This window comes from Mixophyes fleayi, chromosome 2, assembly GCF_038048845.1.
Source record: "Mixophyes fleayi isolate aMixFle1 chromosome 2, aMixFle1.hap1, whole genome shotgun sequence".
Lineage (NCBI taxonomy): Eukaryota > Metazoa > Chordata > Amphibia > Anura > Limnodynastidae > Mixophyes > Mixophyes fleayi.
Genome location: NC_134403.1, coordinates 185138797 through 185157260, shown reverse-complemented (window position 1 = coordinate 185157260; position 18464 = coordinate 185138797). Strand labels below are relative to the sequence as shown.

Below are 18464 nucleotides of genomic sequence, written 5' to 3'. Positions count from 1 at the left end.
CATGGTTACCTGCAAGGAAACACTTACAGTCGTCATTGCTTTGCACAAATTGGGCTTCACAGGCAAGGATATTGCTGCTAGTAAGATTGCACCTAAGTCAACCGTTTATCAGATCATCAAGAACTTCAAGGAGAGAGATTCAGTAGTTGTGAAGAAGGCTTCAGGGCGCCCAAGAACGTCCAGCAAGAGCCAGGACTGTCTTTTAAAGTTGATTCAGCTCCTGGATTGGGGCACAAACAGTGCAGAGCTTGCTCAGGAATGGCAGCAGGCAGGTGAGAATGCATCTGCACGCACAGTGAGGCGAAAACTTTTATAGGATGGCCTGGTGTCGAGAAGGCCAGCAGAGAAGCCAATTCTCTCCAGGAAAACATCAGGGACAGACTGATATTCTGCAAAAGGTACTGGGATTGGACTGCTGAGGACGGGGGCAAAGTCATTTTCTCTGATGAATCCCCTTTCAGATTGTTTGCGGCATCTGAAAAAACCCTTGTCCAGAGAAGGAAAGGTGAACACTACCATCAGTCTTGCGTCATGCCAACAGTAAAGCATCGTAAGTCCATTTATGTGTGGGGTTGCTTCTCAGCCAAAGGAGTGGTCTCACTCACAATTTTACTTGGAACACAGCAATGAATATAGAATGGTACCAAAACATCCTCCAAGAGCAACTTCTCCCAACCATCCAAGAACAGTTTGGTGATGGACAATGCCTTTTCCAGCATGATGAAGCACCTTTGCATAAGGCAAAAGTGACAACTAAGTCATTTAGGGGATCAAAACATCGAACTTTTAGAGTCCATGTCCAGGAAACTCCCCAGACTTTTATCCCATTGAGAACTTGTGGTCAATCCTCAAGAGGCGAGTAGATAAACAAAAACCCACAATTTCTGACCAACTCTAGCATTGATTAGGCAAGAATAGTTTGCCATCAGTCAGTATGTGGTCCAGAAGTTGATTGACAGTATGCCAGGGCGTATTGCAGAGGTCTTCAAAAAGGGTCAACACTGCAAATATTGACTCTTTGTATAAACTTAATGTAATTGTCAATAAAAAGCCTTTGAAATGCTTGTAATTTTACTTCAGTATACCATGGCAACATCTGAGAAAAAGGTTTAAAAACACTGAAGCAGCAAACTTTGTGAAAACCGATACTTGTGCCATTCTGAAAAATTTTGCCCATGACTGTGCAAAAGTGAACAAACGAAGTGAAAAAAGGAAAATAAACCGATCATGCGATGACAAATGTGATATGAACACAAAATATTTGTATCTGTGAAAATCATAAATTGGGTGAATCAAATAAAATGTAAAAGAAAAATTGTGTAAATACTAATGTATATAATGATGATAATATTAGTGGATAATTGATAACTGTGATGATAAATGTCCAAAATCATTAGGAAAAAAGTGATAAAAGAATATACAAATGTATAGTGTAGAAGAATATAAAGAACCTTGACTATGATAATAAAATCGATCTTAAAGTAATAGTAAATGGATTAAGTAGAATCAATGTTATCTCAATTATTATACTATTAGAAAACTGATTAAATAGAATCAATTGTTGTCTCAATTATTACAGTATTAAACTAAAAGAATGCAGTATGACTATTGTAGTCATTGAGGAACACACTCCCCCTAATGAGAATTATTTTCTTTGTCTCCTTCAGTAATTCTTTCTGTATATCTGCTTCTCTAATTCCTAGAGTTACTCTTTTCATGGCAAATGCATTGATTTTCGTAGGATCACTGTTATGAAACAGCATAAAATATTTTAGAATTGGCATAATCTTTAATGGCATTTTTCACATGTGCACTAAGCATGATCACCAATAGAGGTCACTTATCCATTCCTTGATATACAATTGTAGCTAAATATGTATGGTACTTATGATAAGTAATCAAGGCTCAACAAATACAAATGATATATCTACCATTACTACAACTGAGTAAGGATATTCCATTGTTAGTATTTATTCAATGGATAATAATAAGTATAAGAGAAATTACTTGTTCAATCAGTTATTAATACGTTACACGTGACAGTTATTATAGTTTATCTACAAATTTTAATTCCTCACTAAATTCACATTGCCATTGTTTTTAAAATTTTGCAAGCTTTTCATGTAATAGGATATGACCATATTATTTGACTAATAAAGATTATAGTTTTTAAACATTATTTCAATACATCCCAGAGTGCCTATATATACAATTCCTTTTTTATTTTTTTTAATCCTGATCTGCATTATTATGCTGTGGAAGGGTACAAAAGGACCTTAGAAAACACACACATCACTGAATATAATAGATTTGAAGATCTGCTGCTTTATAATAACTGCAATTTTGTGTGTTAGGGTATAATTGTTGATGTGGGGGTAATGCCACTTATTGACATTGTACCAGATAGAGATTCGAACTGCTGTCAAACTTTCATTATTCAGGTCAAATATGGACTAAAAACTCGCAGATTGATATATTTACCCCTGAGACTTTATCAATTGAAAAGAGGACAAAAAATAGTAAAAATGATATTCCTATTACATTTACCATAGCAGTGATCTCAGTTTACATCCAATTAGGAGATTGTAGTTCAGCTAGAGTATTTGAGGACAAGCTAAAACTGTAGCCTATTTACCCAAAAATACACGTTTTCATATTCCTTCATATGGCAGTCCTAATGAATGGGATAACCCCATAGTCAGCTGAGTACAGATAGGAAAAAAGAAATCCCCACTGGAAGGTATATAGTATCACTCATCTCTTCCCTGGTTTCTTATTCTTATTGTTCCCTGGCCTCTCCACGGAGTAAGCAGTGTGTAGTGCAATTGTAGTGTAGTAGGTTTATTTTTGTTTGTTTTTTCCTCTACTGGGGCTTTACATTTTTGTAGGTGGTTCCAGAAGGTACCTGCAGGAGTGGTTCCCATGGAGATGCTAGTTGCTACAATGATGTAGCAAATGTAGGGCCTGACTTCTGGGCTTAAAACCATATGGGCAAACTGCGGAACTTCTTACTATTCCCTGCGCCCTACAGGAGTACTGTCTGTTGAATATTCTGTTGTTATGGAGCTTGAGTCCACCTCAGAATAGCTGAAGTACACCCATTTCAGGTAAACCTCTTACCTTGGGGTGCTTTCTATGTATTTATTTTTTTTTTTTTTCTAAATTAGTTATCTGTTAATTTTTTCTTCATCCTTCTAAGTACTATTTCAGAGCCTGTTGAAGGAAAGAAAAGCAGTCTCATCACTGTTTGTGGAGCATGTCACAAACCTTTGTCTGAGAATTGTGAAGGCGCTTTCTGTGCTGACTGTTCAGGTTGAGCAGTGGGCCTACTGGGCTGAGGAATACAGATTTTGGAATTCATTTCTGGAATGAGGGTAATGAAGGACACTTTTATCACAAAGGAAGCTTAATATGCCATGCAAGGCTTAAGGAAGCCAGACCATAGACAATTGTGGATCTGGAGGATGTTAAACCTGGTACATCTGTCTGGACTCATTGTATTCTTTTGGTGATCTCAAAGGATCATCTGAATGAGAATTGGGAGAAATTGAAGAAGATCCCAGGTCACTTAAGCCTGAAGTTGTGAATGAGCCCTTTAAACATATTAATGTGTTAATAAGTGTTTCAAGTGTGCAGAGTTATCAAGTATCTCTTTAGTAAGGAATGGCGAGGTGCTTTTTATTGCCTTATATTGATGTTTCTGTAGCCATCTTTTCAGCCCGGTCCACTGTTCCATTAGAGGATGGAGCTTCTTTGAAAGATCTTATGGAGGTGGAAATGGAGTGCTGTTTAATGAAACGTCATATTACCTGTGATACTGTGCTCAAGTTTGAAATGGCTGCAGCCTCGTTCTCTGGAGTGCTCAAAGTATAGGCTGATGATACCCTGCATAGGGACGTACATGAGATAAATTACAGACTGTATAAAATAAAAAGCATTGATGTCATGAGGAAAGGTATTGACTTATGTGAAGCTTCACTAGACATGATTACCCTTTCTGCAAGAAGCATGGCTTCATCTGTTCGCTAGGAGAGCTCTCTGGGTGTGTCTTTGGGTGTTAAATACACAATCAAAGAATCGTTTGGCCTTTCTCACTTTTTGAAAGCACTTTTCTCTTCAGGGATAAAGTTGATTCTGAAGATTATCGATGGCAAATATCCTTATTTATATTGAGTCCAGACAATATGAGGGTTCCCTTTCTCTTGTTCTCAACTGCATTTCAAGTAAGCACAGAGTTGTCTGCCTAGAAAGCCGTATCACAGGCAGTATGGTGTGGTGCCAGTACTTTGAGACAACCTATCCATCCTTTGAAGAGTAGGGAACAGAGGCCTTGAGCAGAAGCCTTGGGATCTGTGTTGTCCTGAAGGCCTTAATGTCTAATCCCTGAGTGCATTTACAGGAGGTTTCACTTGAATGTCTCAAACTTAAGGTCTTGTTTCTGGTAGCAAACACATCTGCCCGACGAGAGGGGGACTTTTTTACCCTATGGTGTAAGGAAGCTTTTCTGAATATCTATACAGACAAAGTGGTGTTACAAACTAATCCTACTTTTCAACCCAAGGAAGTTTCCACTTTTCATATAAAACAGAAGATCATATTTCCTTAGTTTGTTGCCCACAACAAACGAAGGACAAGGAGGAAAGATTACATACAGTGGAACACTTTTTTTTTTTTTTTTAGTTGACCTCTTAAATGTAGTAATTCAGAAAAACAGATCAATTACTTGTCCTTCCTATAGGACCTTGACAAGGGCATACCCCATGCAAACATAACCTTGCAAGAAGGCTCAGAGAGAGAATTTCTCAAGCTTATAAAAGTAATGGATGAAATTCTAAGAGCGCATTCTACAAGGGTGGTGGCAAACAGGACTCTGGCCTCAACAAACAATGTATGCAAAGTAGCAGGGTTGACATAGATTCACACCTCTACCCAAAATTTTCTTTTGGATATGACATCTGCTGATGCTCCGTTCGGAAAGAACATTCTTCTAGAAGTTGTTCAATAAAAAACAAAATTTCACTCTGTTGGTTTTACTTGAGTCCACCCTCTTCCATGTATTTCTTCAGGTAGGTCTCATTCATTATGACTGCCATGCAGCTGATAAGGTAAAGAGAGAATGGGTATTTTTAGCTTAATTTGCTTGAGATACTTAATGACATCCTAATATTTCCACTGGTATTGTCTGATAAATTTCAGGAACAGCTTGGAAAGTTTCCAAAAGACAACAGAGGAAGGAATCGTCAAATTGCGTTTCTTTTTTATGTCTCTACTCAACTGACTAGGGAGTTGACTCATTTGTCATGACTGCCATGGAGTATCTCATGGAAATAAACTGTAGTAATTCTCTCATTTAATAGAGACTCTTTAGCTGTACAAAACAAGAGTCCTCCCATGTCTACATAATGTGTTTTTTTTGTTTTTTTATTTTTTATGCAATGGCTTGATGAAGGCTACAATTCTTATATGAAGTTTGTTTCTATAGTATAAATATTTATTAAAATGTGTTGCTCACACGATGTTTAAATTTTAATTCAAAGGAAATGTATGCAGGCTGAAATTCAAAATATTCTTTTGTGTTTTGCAGAGATGGCTGACTGAACAAAGGGCCCAGTGTCCTCATTGCAGGTAAAATTGTCATGCAATTGGACTTTTATAGTACTTTACTTGTTTGTATAGAAGAGTAGATAGATATATAATATATGGAATGAAACTGCTGTATTACACTCAATATATGCATTTAATATATATGCTCTTATATGCTTTTCTGTTATGAAGGGTTATTCATCCAGCCAAATCGGACATAACATACTTTGTGTAGTTTATTTGGTTTTCAACAAATTGTATCTTGGTACTTGATTGCTTTATCTATCTGTTTTTGTCTTTTTTTTTTTTTTTTTTTTAACCCAAATGGCATACCTCCCAACTGTCACGATGTTTGCAATAACAGTCCAGTCCTCCCATAGATCAGGACTTTGTCTCGATTCCAGAACAGTTGGGAGGTAGGCCCTGCTGACTGTGAGCTGTGGAGCCCGTTTCCCTGCATTGGGGCCCACAGCTCGCTAGCTTCGCCTCTAAGCTCAAGGGTCATATAATGGTTTAACAGCTAGGACGTATGCAGTCAGCTGCAATCATTACTGTGCATTCAGTGTTAATACTTAAAATTTAGTATTGCAATTCTGCAAAAATATCTTTCTAGCAGGTGGGATTGGGGACTCTTCCTTTTTTACATTTTAATTTATTTTTTATAATTTTATTTCAATTTATTTTTTTAAAATTGCAAAACCGCAGTGTTTGGAATCTTTACACTGCTATCGCAGGTGTGTTTGTGGTCGGATCCACATTTCTAAGTGGAGCTATAGACTCTTCATGTATTCTAGAAAACAAGACTGTGTTTACACTTGGATCTTTAATATCTTTCTCTTTCAGAGCTCCCCTACAACTCAGGGAGTTGGTTAATTGTCGGTGGGCAGAAGAGGTTACACAGCGGCTTGACACACTACAGTTGTGCAGTCTTAACAAGCACGAAGAAAACGAGAAGGATAAGTACGTGAAAAAGATCAGTTTTCCATTTCTAGCAGTGGCTTTTAATGTCAGCAAGTGTCATATTCTAGTGCATATAAAGATGCAAATATTAATTGAAACATAGTATCTAAAACTTCTAGCCTGTTTCAGGTATTGTAGAAATTGATCAAGATTTTATAGTCTCTAATAAATGCTTATAACATGCATAATAACCTGTCTAAAGAGTGATTTCTTACACTTTCTTTAAAAAGCCAACTTAATTGAATGATTAACTGTAGACATAAGTTTACAGAAAGCTGACTTCTTCAAACCGTTACTCAAGAGTTTGTCTGTACCCCCCGCAAAAGCATTGCACTGGATTACGGGCCACAAAAATAATGCAATCACAGCAGCCTCTGCTTAATATTTTTTCACTCCAATGCACCCGCTAGAAACAATCAGAAGTAGTTCCCAGCAAATTTGTACTAGGACAAACCATGTTGTGATTGTAAGGGGGAGCAAATGCATATTATTTATTTATTATTTTACATGCAAGGAAAATACTGCCTGCTTTTGCACTGTGATTTAGGGTTGAGCCAGGAGGCACCCTACTCCCAAAAAATAGACGTGTTCTAACATTTTCAAGTTTGTCCCGACCATCCCACTGCAGTGCAACATAGTTTTGGCAAGGTACAAATTCCACATTCTGATTGGATTTACTGCTAACTATAAATAAGGCCTGAAGTGTTGCATGTTGTGACTCATTCCTGGTCAATTCACAAGGTTTAATTACCTAATCAACATAAGTCAGGCCTGATAAATATTCGTTGAGCATTGTTTCAGTGATGTCACTGGTTCCACGCAAATTGAAAGGTTGCATATTTGTCTCAACAATTTGTAGGTGGTGGATCTACTCTAAGCCATACTGTTTAACAAACTTCATTGTTATAATGAACAATCTTATGAAAAACAGAAGTGCATGCTGTGTTTTTATATGACCCTATAAATAATTATATAGCCCTTTAGAGTCCTCAAATATGATACATCTAGTCACAGATTTTGCCTAATCATGATTCATCCAAAAATAATTAAGTGAACATGAAGAAGCCATATGTGAAAAAGTACATCCTTCTATCAATATAGAAAGTAATTTGTGCTAGGAGGTGATAATAAGTGCACTTCATTGCCAACTCCATATAAAAGCAGAATCTTTGACAGTTTGGTCTTCAGCATTAAGGTATGTGTTAACAAAATGTCAAGGGGAAAAGGCATCTGCATTTATCTCAGAAAAACAATTGTTGTGTTTGTCTGGAAAAGGTTATAAGACCAAACAGTTTGAAGGCCATCATTCTACAGTGAGAAAAAGATTTACAAATGGAGAATATCAAAGACTGTTACCAATCTTTCCAGAAATGGGTGTCCCATCAAATTCTTTTGAAGATCAGACTATTTGGGGGAAATTCATTTGCAGGCGATGTGCCCGCCAGACATCACTTCGATATCTAGCTGCACATATTGCCGTCCATTACAGTAGGGAATCTCCCTCCTATTTTTTTTTTTTTTTTTTTGCATCTCTATGGGTGCAAGGAAAAATGAGCAGAGATTCCAGCCAGAACATCAGCACAGTCTCCGTCAACCCCCAGATCCAGCACCCACCAATGTTTAAGAGGGAGAGAGGCAGGAGTTTACCTCGGGAGAGGAAAGCACAGTGGAAATTTGACCCTACCATTTGAGGGGAGGTGGGATGTTGAGTCTGAGGTTTGATTCCTGGAAGATGAAAGGTTGTTTGGTATTGAGTTGCTATTCTTTACCGGTGGACTACATATGCAGCTGAGAGACTGCGTGATCAAGAAGATTGAAAGCTTCATGTTTCCACATATGTAGTATTGAAACCAGTGTTACCACTGTCCACAGCTTTTCATATTTGGGGTAATGACCTTGAAACGAACATCCAGGATAGTGTGAAAAGTAATCTTTTGAAGACAGTCCAGGTAATGCAGAAGGCAATAGAATGAATTTGCAAAGCTTCAATGGACTCTAATCGGATCATTTGCCATAGCAATGACATCTACCATGGTACCCTGAAGAGCTTTGTGACTGTTCATGGATTACAGATACTCTAAAAGTAAAGTTGTGTCCATACCCTTTGAAAGTGAATAGTGTTTTGACACAAGACTGGACCTCACAAAATTATCTGGGGGAAAGTCGATGTGGTGCCACAGGAGGGCATACAGAGGACAGCGTTTGACCTCTCCTTGGCACCATGGGTCTTCACAAAGATCATGGAGGTTATTGCCACTGGATTGCGCTCCCTGTGGGTAAGCATCATCCCTTACCTGGACTTTTTACAGATCAAAGCAGACTTGGATCAACTCTTGAGAAGCTATCTCTCACTCACCATCTTGTTTCTGGAACAACACTGTTAGATTATCGATTATCTGAAGTCCCTTTTGGTTCCCTGTCAACACATGGTATGCCTTGGCCTTGTTACTAAGGCACAGAAGATCTTTTGCCAGAGAGCAAGACGCACTCCCTCCAGATCAGTGAGGGGGGTTCTGACCGCACATCGCCCTCCGTGCTCCTCTTCATGTGGCTGTTGGGCATGTGGTCTCAACTCACACTTGCGGCCGGTTCTGCTCTTGGACCTTTCAGTGGGGCCTCTTGAAGATATGGTTGAGCTCTCATCTCCACTTTGATTCCCAGTCACTTCATTTATCACCCAAGGTGCGTCTTAGTTGGTGTCAGGTGCAGGATCACTTGACGATGGGCAGGTCCTTTGCCCTGTGGTCTTGGATCATAGTCTCCACAGAAACCAGCCTTCTGGGCTGGGGAGCTGTGGTATTTCACTGCTGTTTACAGGGTCTATAGTCCACTCGGGAGGTCTCTCTGCCAAACATTTCTTAGAGCTCAGAGCCATGTTGCTGGTCCTTGGCATGTGTCAACTGTCAGCGTGGCATCAGGAGTGCCAGAGGAATGCAAGAGGCTGCTCAGGTATTGGCCTTGGTGGACCTGTTCGTTATGGTGATATCTGCCCTTGTCATCCTGGTTGTGGACAATTGGCAGGCGAACTGTTTCAGCACTACTGCTGGGAAGTGGTCTCTGTATCTAGAGATTTTTCAATGCTTGGTCCAAAAGTGGGGTCCTCCAGTCGTGGACCTCGTGGCATTTTGCTGCAACAGTCAGATGACTAGGTTCTGCTCCAGGACCAGGGATCCCTTGACTGTTGTTGTGGTAGTTCCTGTTGGGATACCCATTTCCTCCCATCCCAATGCTTCCTTGGTTGGGTCAAGCGTGGAGGGCTTCCAGTGAACCTGGTTGCTCCCGATCTGGCCCTGTCTGGTTTGATACACAGACATCTTGTGCATGCCAGTGGTTCTGGGGTGTCGTCTGCCTCTTCGCGACTTCCTCCTCTTGCAGGGTCCATTTCAACACCAAGATCTGCCTCTGCTGACTTTAACTACGTGGCTGTTGAGGACAGTATCTGGTGATTCAGGGGTTTGTCCACCAGACTAGTGGATACAATGCAGGAAACCAGTCTGTATTTACCACCAGGTGTGGCGTACCTACAGTTGCTGTGAGTGTATAGTTTTCCACACTGCTACCTTTTGGCATTCCCGTTCCTAGCTTTTCTACAGGATAGCTTGGATAAAGGCCTTTGCCTCAGTTTCTTGGAAGTGCAGGTTTCGGTCCTGTCTCTTTATCCAAAAGAGACTAGTGGATATTCTTGAGGTGCGGACCTTTTTTCATGGGACTTTGCCCCTTTATGTGCCATCCATGGCACCTTGGGGTCTGAACTTGGTCCTTGAGATACTTTAGAGGTTCCCTTTTTGAACCGTTGAGTTCTGCTGAACTTCGATACCTGACATGGAAGATGGTTTAACTCCTGGCCATAACTTCAGCAAGGTGAGTTTGAGTTTCGGAGCTCGGGGCTCGTTCCTGCCATTCTTCTAATTTCATCTTCCACGATGACGGGTGGGTTGAGTTTGATTCCCTCTTTCCAGCACAGGATGGTTTCAAGGTTCCAAATGAATCAGAAGTTTGTAGTTTCTGTCTTCCAGTAGGCGGCTGCCTCTTCAGGTCACAGCTCCCGTTTCCTTGAATGTTGTCCAAACTCCATTTATGTGGAGCAGATGTCAGTCATTTGGCGGACTGACTTTTTTTTTTTTCTTCTGTTCAATGCATATAAAAGGTTCTTGCTGTCTACCAAACAAACCATAGCCAGGTGGATTAGGTTCACTATCAAGCAGGCCTATGTCAGTTCCGATCAGCCGGTGCCTAATCATATTGCTGACCACTCCACCTGCTCTGTGGGCGACTCTTGGGCTGCGCGCAACTGAGCTTTGGCGGGTCAGATCTGCCAAGCAAACACCTAGTCCTCTATCCACACCTTTTAGTTTTCATGTGTTTGTCTCCTGGTGCCAGTTTTGGCCACAGTCTTTTGCATGTCAGATTATTAGAGCGTTCCTTTTAAGGGGTTGATTTGGAACATCGCGATAGTAGCAGTGTCTCCTACATTGGATGAAATAGAAGAGATATTTATACTTGCAATAAATCCGTTTCTCTGATTTCATCTGGGGTACACTGCATTCCCTCCCTTCCACTCTTCTTCAGGTTGCTTGTTGTCATCACCTTCCTTGGGGCTTTTTATTTACACTGAGGAGCTACAGGGGGTTGCAGATGGTAGGTGTTCTGTCAACACGTTATACTGAACAAATAACTATTTTAAGTGCCTACTCGTGGTCCCCTCATACCAGGGGCGTACGGGGGGGTTTCCCCTCCACTGGGAAAAAAAAAAAAAAAAGCGAGAGAGCTGCTGCGCATGCGGTGGCTCTGTATACAATACAGCACCGCCGCGGACGCTTCTTTGACAGCGCCGTGGCTGCTATATAGTACAGTGCCAATATGTAGGGCCCTTCTTTAACGGAGGGGAGGGGTTTCTGAAGACCCAGAAACCCCCCCTGCATACAACCCCATGGTAGTAGTGTTCCCCAAATGGGATCAGAGAAATGGATTTTTCGTATAAGTATACAAGTTTCAGTTTGGTCTTTCAAGGGAGAGTAGAAATTTCCAAAGATCTTTTGGTATTAATTGTTCTGCCAGCAAGTTGATAATATAATGACCATATACTTGTGGCCACAATTTCGACAGTAGTTCAGGTTAGAGGTTTGACACATTTTCGGTGGTTTTGCAGGGGAATAGTACAATCTATAGTAGACTGTATAGACAGTTTTTTTTTTTCTTATCAGACTTTGTTGAACTGGTAGCTATAACCTGTCCCCTCTTACCAGCAAAATTTATCAAGGGGTTGATCAGACCATAGAGATTATACCATTTGTTATTGGGTTCTTCAAGCATGTGTCTTCTCAATTTAATCTTTATTGGAGTATGTTCAGAAATTATTAATTGAACCACTAAAGTGATACTATGTAAAAATCCAGCATGTTTGCTGAAAGTAATTTCCAAGTTTCGTGTTAATGAATAAACTGTACTTCCAGTAGTGTGCAGAGCCAATTAATGAAAGAGCAAAAACATTACATAAACAATGCATACATTGGATCTGGTCAGAGCAATATCTGTTTCTCCAGAACAAAGGATGTTTGAAAAACCGATCAGGATTGTCATTAGTTCTCCAGACATTACCTTCTGGATGACTTATTAGTACACTAAATGTGGAAGGAAGATTCATTAACAAGTTTATCAATAAAATCTTTTATGTGCATGAATTGATCCTTGTTAGGTTCATTTATTCTATTTGGGCCCCCTCCCCCCTTCATAATTTGATTGCTTTTGTATATCACATTAATGGGGCTGTCATGGAGTCTTGCATGGAAATATGCAAATTATGCTTATACAGTCATTTTCCTTGAAGGGCAAGGAAGGAATAATCACTCAAAAAACAAGAAAGGAAAGGATGAGTTACATTATAACTTTTAGGGGTGTTGGTTCTTTTCCTATCTCTATTCGGCTGAGTAATGTTTAACCATAGATGTGTTTAAAGGAAAACTAATGATCATGTAAACATAATTAGGATATAGGTGTTCATCAAATGAAATTAGATTGATCAAGCCTTGGTGTCTGGTGAAGTATAGATAATTAACTGTTCCAATATATAAAAACACATTTCATAGAAGATGTACTTTGTGCTTTCACTTGACCCTCTTTTAGATTCTTGCAACAGTAAAATTTGGATTTACTTCGATTAAAATTTGTACTCTTTCTTTTTTTTTTTAGATGTGAAAATCATCATGAAAAACTTAGTGTATTTTGTTGGACTTGTAAAATTTGCATCTGTCATCAATGTGCTCTTTGGGGGGGAATGGTGAGTAGATTATTTTTATAGCAGAAAGGTATATCTCATTGTTCATTCACTTTATGTATAGTTGTTGTTTTTTGTTTTGTTTAGTAGTGTCACACTATAGCTTATTTTACCTGCAGGCAAATACAGATAGTTTAAATAATTGAATTCGTACACCTCGCACTTTGTGCTGCCATTTTTCATGTAATGCACTTTATAGGGCGGCCAACCTCTTGGTAGTGCAAATCTAAGTTATAATTATGTGTGTGTTGTTTTAGCATGGAGGACATACTTTCAAACCACTTGCTGAAATCTATGAGCAGCATGTCACAAAAGTAAATGAAGAGGTGGCCAAACTTCGCAGACGGCTAATGGAGTTAATTAGTCTTGTGCAGGAAGTGGTAAGAGATCATTATACATTGATGGCATTTTACTGTTTTCTGCTTAACACTTATCCTAAACAAAAGAACGGTGTAATATAATTTATTCCTTCTACATTTTTATCTGGGGAGAAATGCATGATGACGCACCTTGCCATAAGGCAAAAGTGACAACTAAGTGGCTCCGGGATCAAAAAAATCTAAATTTTGGGTCCATGGCCAGGAAACTCCCCAGACCTTAATCCCATTGAGAACTTGTGGAGTCCTGCTTACGAGAGATTACAATCTAAAGATGGAAATGATGGAAGGAGAGAAAAAATATGTGTTGGTATAAAGTGTATTAGTAGGAAGAAAACATACCTTAGGGCCAGGAAGCTAACTGTTAGAAGAACATAAAGTGATGTCTATACCCTCACTTTCTTAAAAAAAAAAAAAAGCAACAAAAATTTTTATATGCATTTTCCAAACACAAAGCACATAGTAGATATTCAATATATATAATTTTCAAATGGCAATATAAATCATAAATAACGAATGTATGCATCAGATAATCATGTAACAATACAAAAAGGAGATAATAGGAGATGCAAATTTGAATTGTGGGGGAATTGTTTCCATTAAGGGAACATCTACTTGTTATCAAACATGGCATAGCCAAAATCAAAATCAATGCATAAGGCAATCTTCATACGATTTTCTACAATACTTATACATTAAACATTTAGTACATTGTAAGTTTTAATTATACTGTGTATTAGGTATTGGCGATATCTATGCCCTTTTATATGGAGAGAAGCAAAATATAATTTTCCAAATATTACATGAATCTTATAGACCAATGTTTATGTAGAAAATATATACACATTTGTCCACATACAGATATCTGTTTTAGTTTGCATTGCCCAATATTTTTAATTTGCTACACCATGCTTGCCATTTTTTTTTCTAGAGTTGATCTAAGAATCCAAATCTATATGATATTGTTATTTGCTATAATGGTGTTGCTCGGAAAAGTATTTGTTCCATGCTAACTGTAAAACCAGAGATTTTAACTTTTAGGAATGCAATATCAAATATGTTTTGGAAATCTTTAGGCTGAACTTCAATTATTAAACAAAAAGCTTACATTAAAATTTGCAAACATTGTCACTTTGTGTTGTAGGAGCGGAATGTTGAGGCTGTACGGGGTGCTAAGGATGAACGGGTTAGAGAGATCCGCAATGCTGTGGAGATGATGATTGCTAGGCTCGACACTCAACTCAAAAACAAACTTGTCACACTCATGGGTATGGTAAAAAAGTGGTGGAAGCAACATTTTAAATTTAATTTTTGTGTCAACAAAAACACTGACAGACCTGTTTAGCTTCTAAGATTTCTAGTTTGTTTTTACCGCCCTATTCTGTCTATTAATGATACTTTACTGCTTTTGTGTTCTGTGCTTTTAGCTATTATGGCAAAGTATTCTTTCATAAAACTAAAATCCATCTAGTATTTTTCTGTTTCAGTCAATTTGAAATCACTGAGCTTTATAACTGTTCAGTCTGAATATGCCTCCACTCGAGCTTTGCACAGCAGCTAAGTCTGTTTGCTCCATTTTTTAAATTGGTCTGCCTTGGGTTGCATAGAATATAGACCGCTCTGTCAACTAACTAGTTATAACAGTTATATGTATTTTTTTAGTACAGTGACAAGATTGAAATTGAGGGAGTAAACCAGAGTGCAGAGCAGTATTTATTGTATTTCATTTATCACTGTTACAACATATTTGACCAGAACTTTATGCAGCACTCATTTGACAATTTTCCAGCAGAATTTGACTAGTAACAAACACAAAGTACTGTCTGGAAGCACCAAGCATTCTCTGACCTGGCACCGCTGTTCTTTGAGTATTGTTGCCATACTCATTGCAGATTGCTGCTCAGTGATCAATAGAGGAGAGACAGCCTGCAATACTACCTGAACTAACCAGCGCTGTGATTAGTTAGAATTCTGTCTCCCACTGACTGCTGGAGATCAGAGACATCCGGCATACTTGGTAGTCAGCAACCATGTATTTTGGGAACTACAGAGCTGCCAGTGCCGAGATTATTTCACAGACTTTTAGAAGTGGAGCTGTATACATTGTAATAAAAAAAAGTGGCGATGCAGCTATACAACTATGTAGTTTGATATTGTTTTCATCTTTAGGCCAGAAGACCTCTCTGACGCAAGAAACTGAGCTACTGGAATCACTTTTGCAAGAAGTGGAGCATCAGGTGAATAATAAAAGTTTGGCATTAGAAAATATAGATTTATAGCAGTAATACAATTTAACAGTACAATATATTGTCATTTTGATTTAATTACTAGCATATAGAGTAAGCAGTTTTGAGTGTGGACAGCCTAGCCAAAGTTTGTCTCTTGAAATGGCTGTAAAAATGTGTATGATTTCCTTCAGAATGTGTGGCCACGTTCAGGTAGGCCTTCAGGTATTATGTTTGTTTCCTCCAATTGCTGAAAGATTCATACATTCTGGCCAATAATGGAATAGAATGAGCAAACAGAAATCCTCTCATTTTTTTTTCATTGTTCCACTCCTACGTGTTCTAAGCTTGGTTTTCCCCCTACCAAATATGCCAACAAAGCTGGCTTTCTTATGCTGGCCCTAACTCACCTTCCATCAATACTGGCAACAATGAGTCTGAGGCCAGCATATGAACCAGGCCAGCTTCTCTGTTACCTGTTATCAGTGGTTGTACAAGTGAAAAAATGTGAATAGAAAAATCTGAGTATAAAAAGCCTGTCAAATGAACAAGTCGGATTGTCTTGACAAAGCATAGCGAAACGCGCGTTGGCGTTATCGCTGCTTGCACTTTGATCCAGTGTATATTTTGGTAGGATTTCTGTGTTGCTATTTACAGGCTCCTTAAATCCAGAGCTAGCATGGAGCAAACGGCTGGCAGTCAGCAATACACCCCCCGTAATTGGTATATCACATAAGTAGCGATAGTGTGGGCTGTTCTGCATATGTTTGTTCAGGGAGATGGCTGCTTGTGTCCGGATCTATGGTTAAGGAAACATTTGCGGACTCCGGGCTCCTCCAGATCAGAGCTAGTGTAAAGCAATAGAGAGACAGCTACCTATTCTCTACGAATAGCATGTTTAATTGACAGCATTATACAGATACATTTGTTCTCAGCGAGATATATATAGGGAGCCGACTGCTATATAGGAGCATACATTTGCTACAAAGGGCTTATTACTATATAGGGATTTGACCGCTATAGGAGCCCGATTTAGCTTACCTTTCACAGATTACCCACTTTGAGCCATATGAATATCTAGAATCAATATAGATAGTGCTTTCAGCGATTTTTCTATTCACATTTTTTCACTTGTATTCACAAACACTTATATTTCGCTATTTTTACTTTATTTTACCAAAGATAATAAAAGTGATGTTTTAATACCCTTATTTTTGGTATCCTACCACTCTTGGGAGTATATGTGCACCTTATTTGGAAACGACTATCCAGTATTTCCAATTTTAGTATATTGTATTTAGTTGTTATTTTTGTCGCACCCCTTATATGTTGATTCAGAGTTTTACAGTCCTGTAAGTACAGTCCATCAAAAATTTTGCATTTTAATTTATAGGCATGGTCACCATGCTTCCTACCTGGGACTGAGAGACACAGAATCAAGTACCATGTCTCATCTGCACGTGGGCCCTTCATCTTCATCTATTTGAACTTTTATTTTCTCTTTACTATTCCAAGGTGACTTGACCTGAACTCTTGGCCATTATTTGTAAACTCCCTTATGGAAATGGGGATGTTGTTTTTGCTCAAGACATTTTTTTTTTTTTTTTTTATTTCATAAGGAACAGTTATTTCTGGGGATCTTTATTGAAGTTACCACAAGTGGTCATTGTGACTCAATGGGGGGTATTTAATTGTTTGCGAGATCGGGAAAATACTCGCGCTCTAAAAATATTACTGGTAATACGGTAATATTGCGTGTAAATACCGTTAATACGGTAATTTACTCGCTGGATTTCAGCTCGCAGCTCAGGGAGCTGCGAGCTGAAATCCAGCGAGATATTAACGGTATTAGTTTTAGAGCGCGAGTATTTTCCCGATCTCAGTAAACAACTGAATACCCCCAAATGTTTCTATTTGGCTTAAATCATTGAATATGAAAGGCAAAAGGAAGCTTGTAAATATTATAGCTAAGCCTGCAAGGAATACAGTGCTCTCCTGGGAATAGTCCCGAACAGTGACTAGAGGTATTGGGCAAAATAGCACAATCTGAGCCTATATCCAGGAATGTGGAAAAAGAATCCAGAGGAAAAAAATGAACTGCTCCCTTGGTCAGAGCCACTGGTTGAGAATAGAAGGGAATACACTACTCCTTTCACTACTAGCTTAAGTAGTGAAAGGAGGAGGACTGTTAGGAACTCCCAAGCCAGTACAGTGAAACTCGGGAACTACTCTGAAGACCCGGTATTTGCTGGAGCCCCTAGTGGTGGGGACAGATTTGGCTGCGGACCGACCGAGGGTCGAGCAACGTGTACTGACTTAAAGGAGAATCCAGGAGTGAGTGATAGGCAGGCCGGAGTGAGGAAGAGATCCAAGGTCAAAAGGACACTAGCACAGGTACGAAATCCAGGGACAGGTGAAAGGTCAGGTGCACAAGCGAAAGGGGGAAAATTTCGGAGTACAGGCAAATGGTCAGGGTCAGAAGCGAGGGTTCAAAGGTCCAGGAACAAGCAGAGGTCAAAACGGGTAGTCAATCAACGGTAATGGTAACCAAACAGGGAGCACAAGCAGGTAGCAGAACTGAGGACAGAACGCTATAACCGGCAGTGAGGCTCAGTCCTCACTGCCCTAAATACCCCTGCTAGCCAATCAGAGCCTAGCTCTGAAACAAGTCACAGCCCCTGCCTGATTAATTTCCTATAGGTTGCGCTAGACTGCGCATGTGCCCAGCTGTTTTATTGCGCCCAGAGCGCCTGGGTAAAGTTCCTGGCGTCCAGCCGTTGCCCTGGCAACGGTCGGGCCGGAAGTGACGTCCCGGTTGCCATAGCGACAGCCGGGACGTCAGAGGAAGCAGGAACTGAGTCGCGGCGGTGCTCGTGACAAGGACACGATGAAAGAGGTCCCTGCTTGTGAATGCATAGAATCTAGGAGGGAGAGGTAAACAAACTGGTTGACTCAGAAAGAATATGAAAGTGTGAAGAGGAGAGTAGGGGTGGCTTAGGAAGAGAGCGAATAGGCTTTGATGAAGAAATGGATTTTGAGAACACG

At 39.5% G+C, this 18464-nt stretch overlaps 1 protein-coding gene across 2 annotated transcripts in view; it reads left to right on the top strand.

Annotated features, from left to right (window-relative positions):
- The window catches only part of TRIM37 (tripartite motif containing 37), a 151485-nt gene that overhangs the window by 25991 nt on the left and 107030 nt on the right, over nucleotides 1–18464 (top strand). For both annotated transcript variants that reach the window (XM_075195073.1, XM_075195072.1), the window contains exons 3-8: nucleotides 5585–5625; nucleotides 6427–6543; nucleotides 12733–12820; nucleotides 13075–13197; nucleotides 14339–14462; nucleotides 15364–15431. In XM_075195073.1, coding sequence (XP_075051174.1) covers nucleotides 5585–5625; nucleotides 6427–6543; nucleotides 12733–12820; nucleotides 13075–13197; nucleotides 14339–14462; nucleotides 15364–15431 — 561 coding nt within the window. The remainder of the gene's footprint in view (nucleotides 1–5584; nucleotides 5626–6426; nucleotides 6544–12732; nucleotides 12821–13074; nucleotides 13198–14338; nucleotides 14463–15363; nucleotides 15432–18464) is intronic.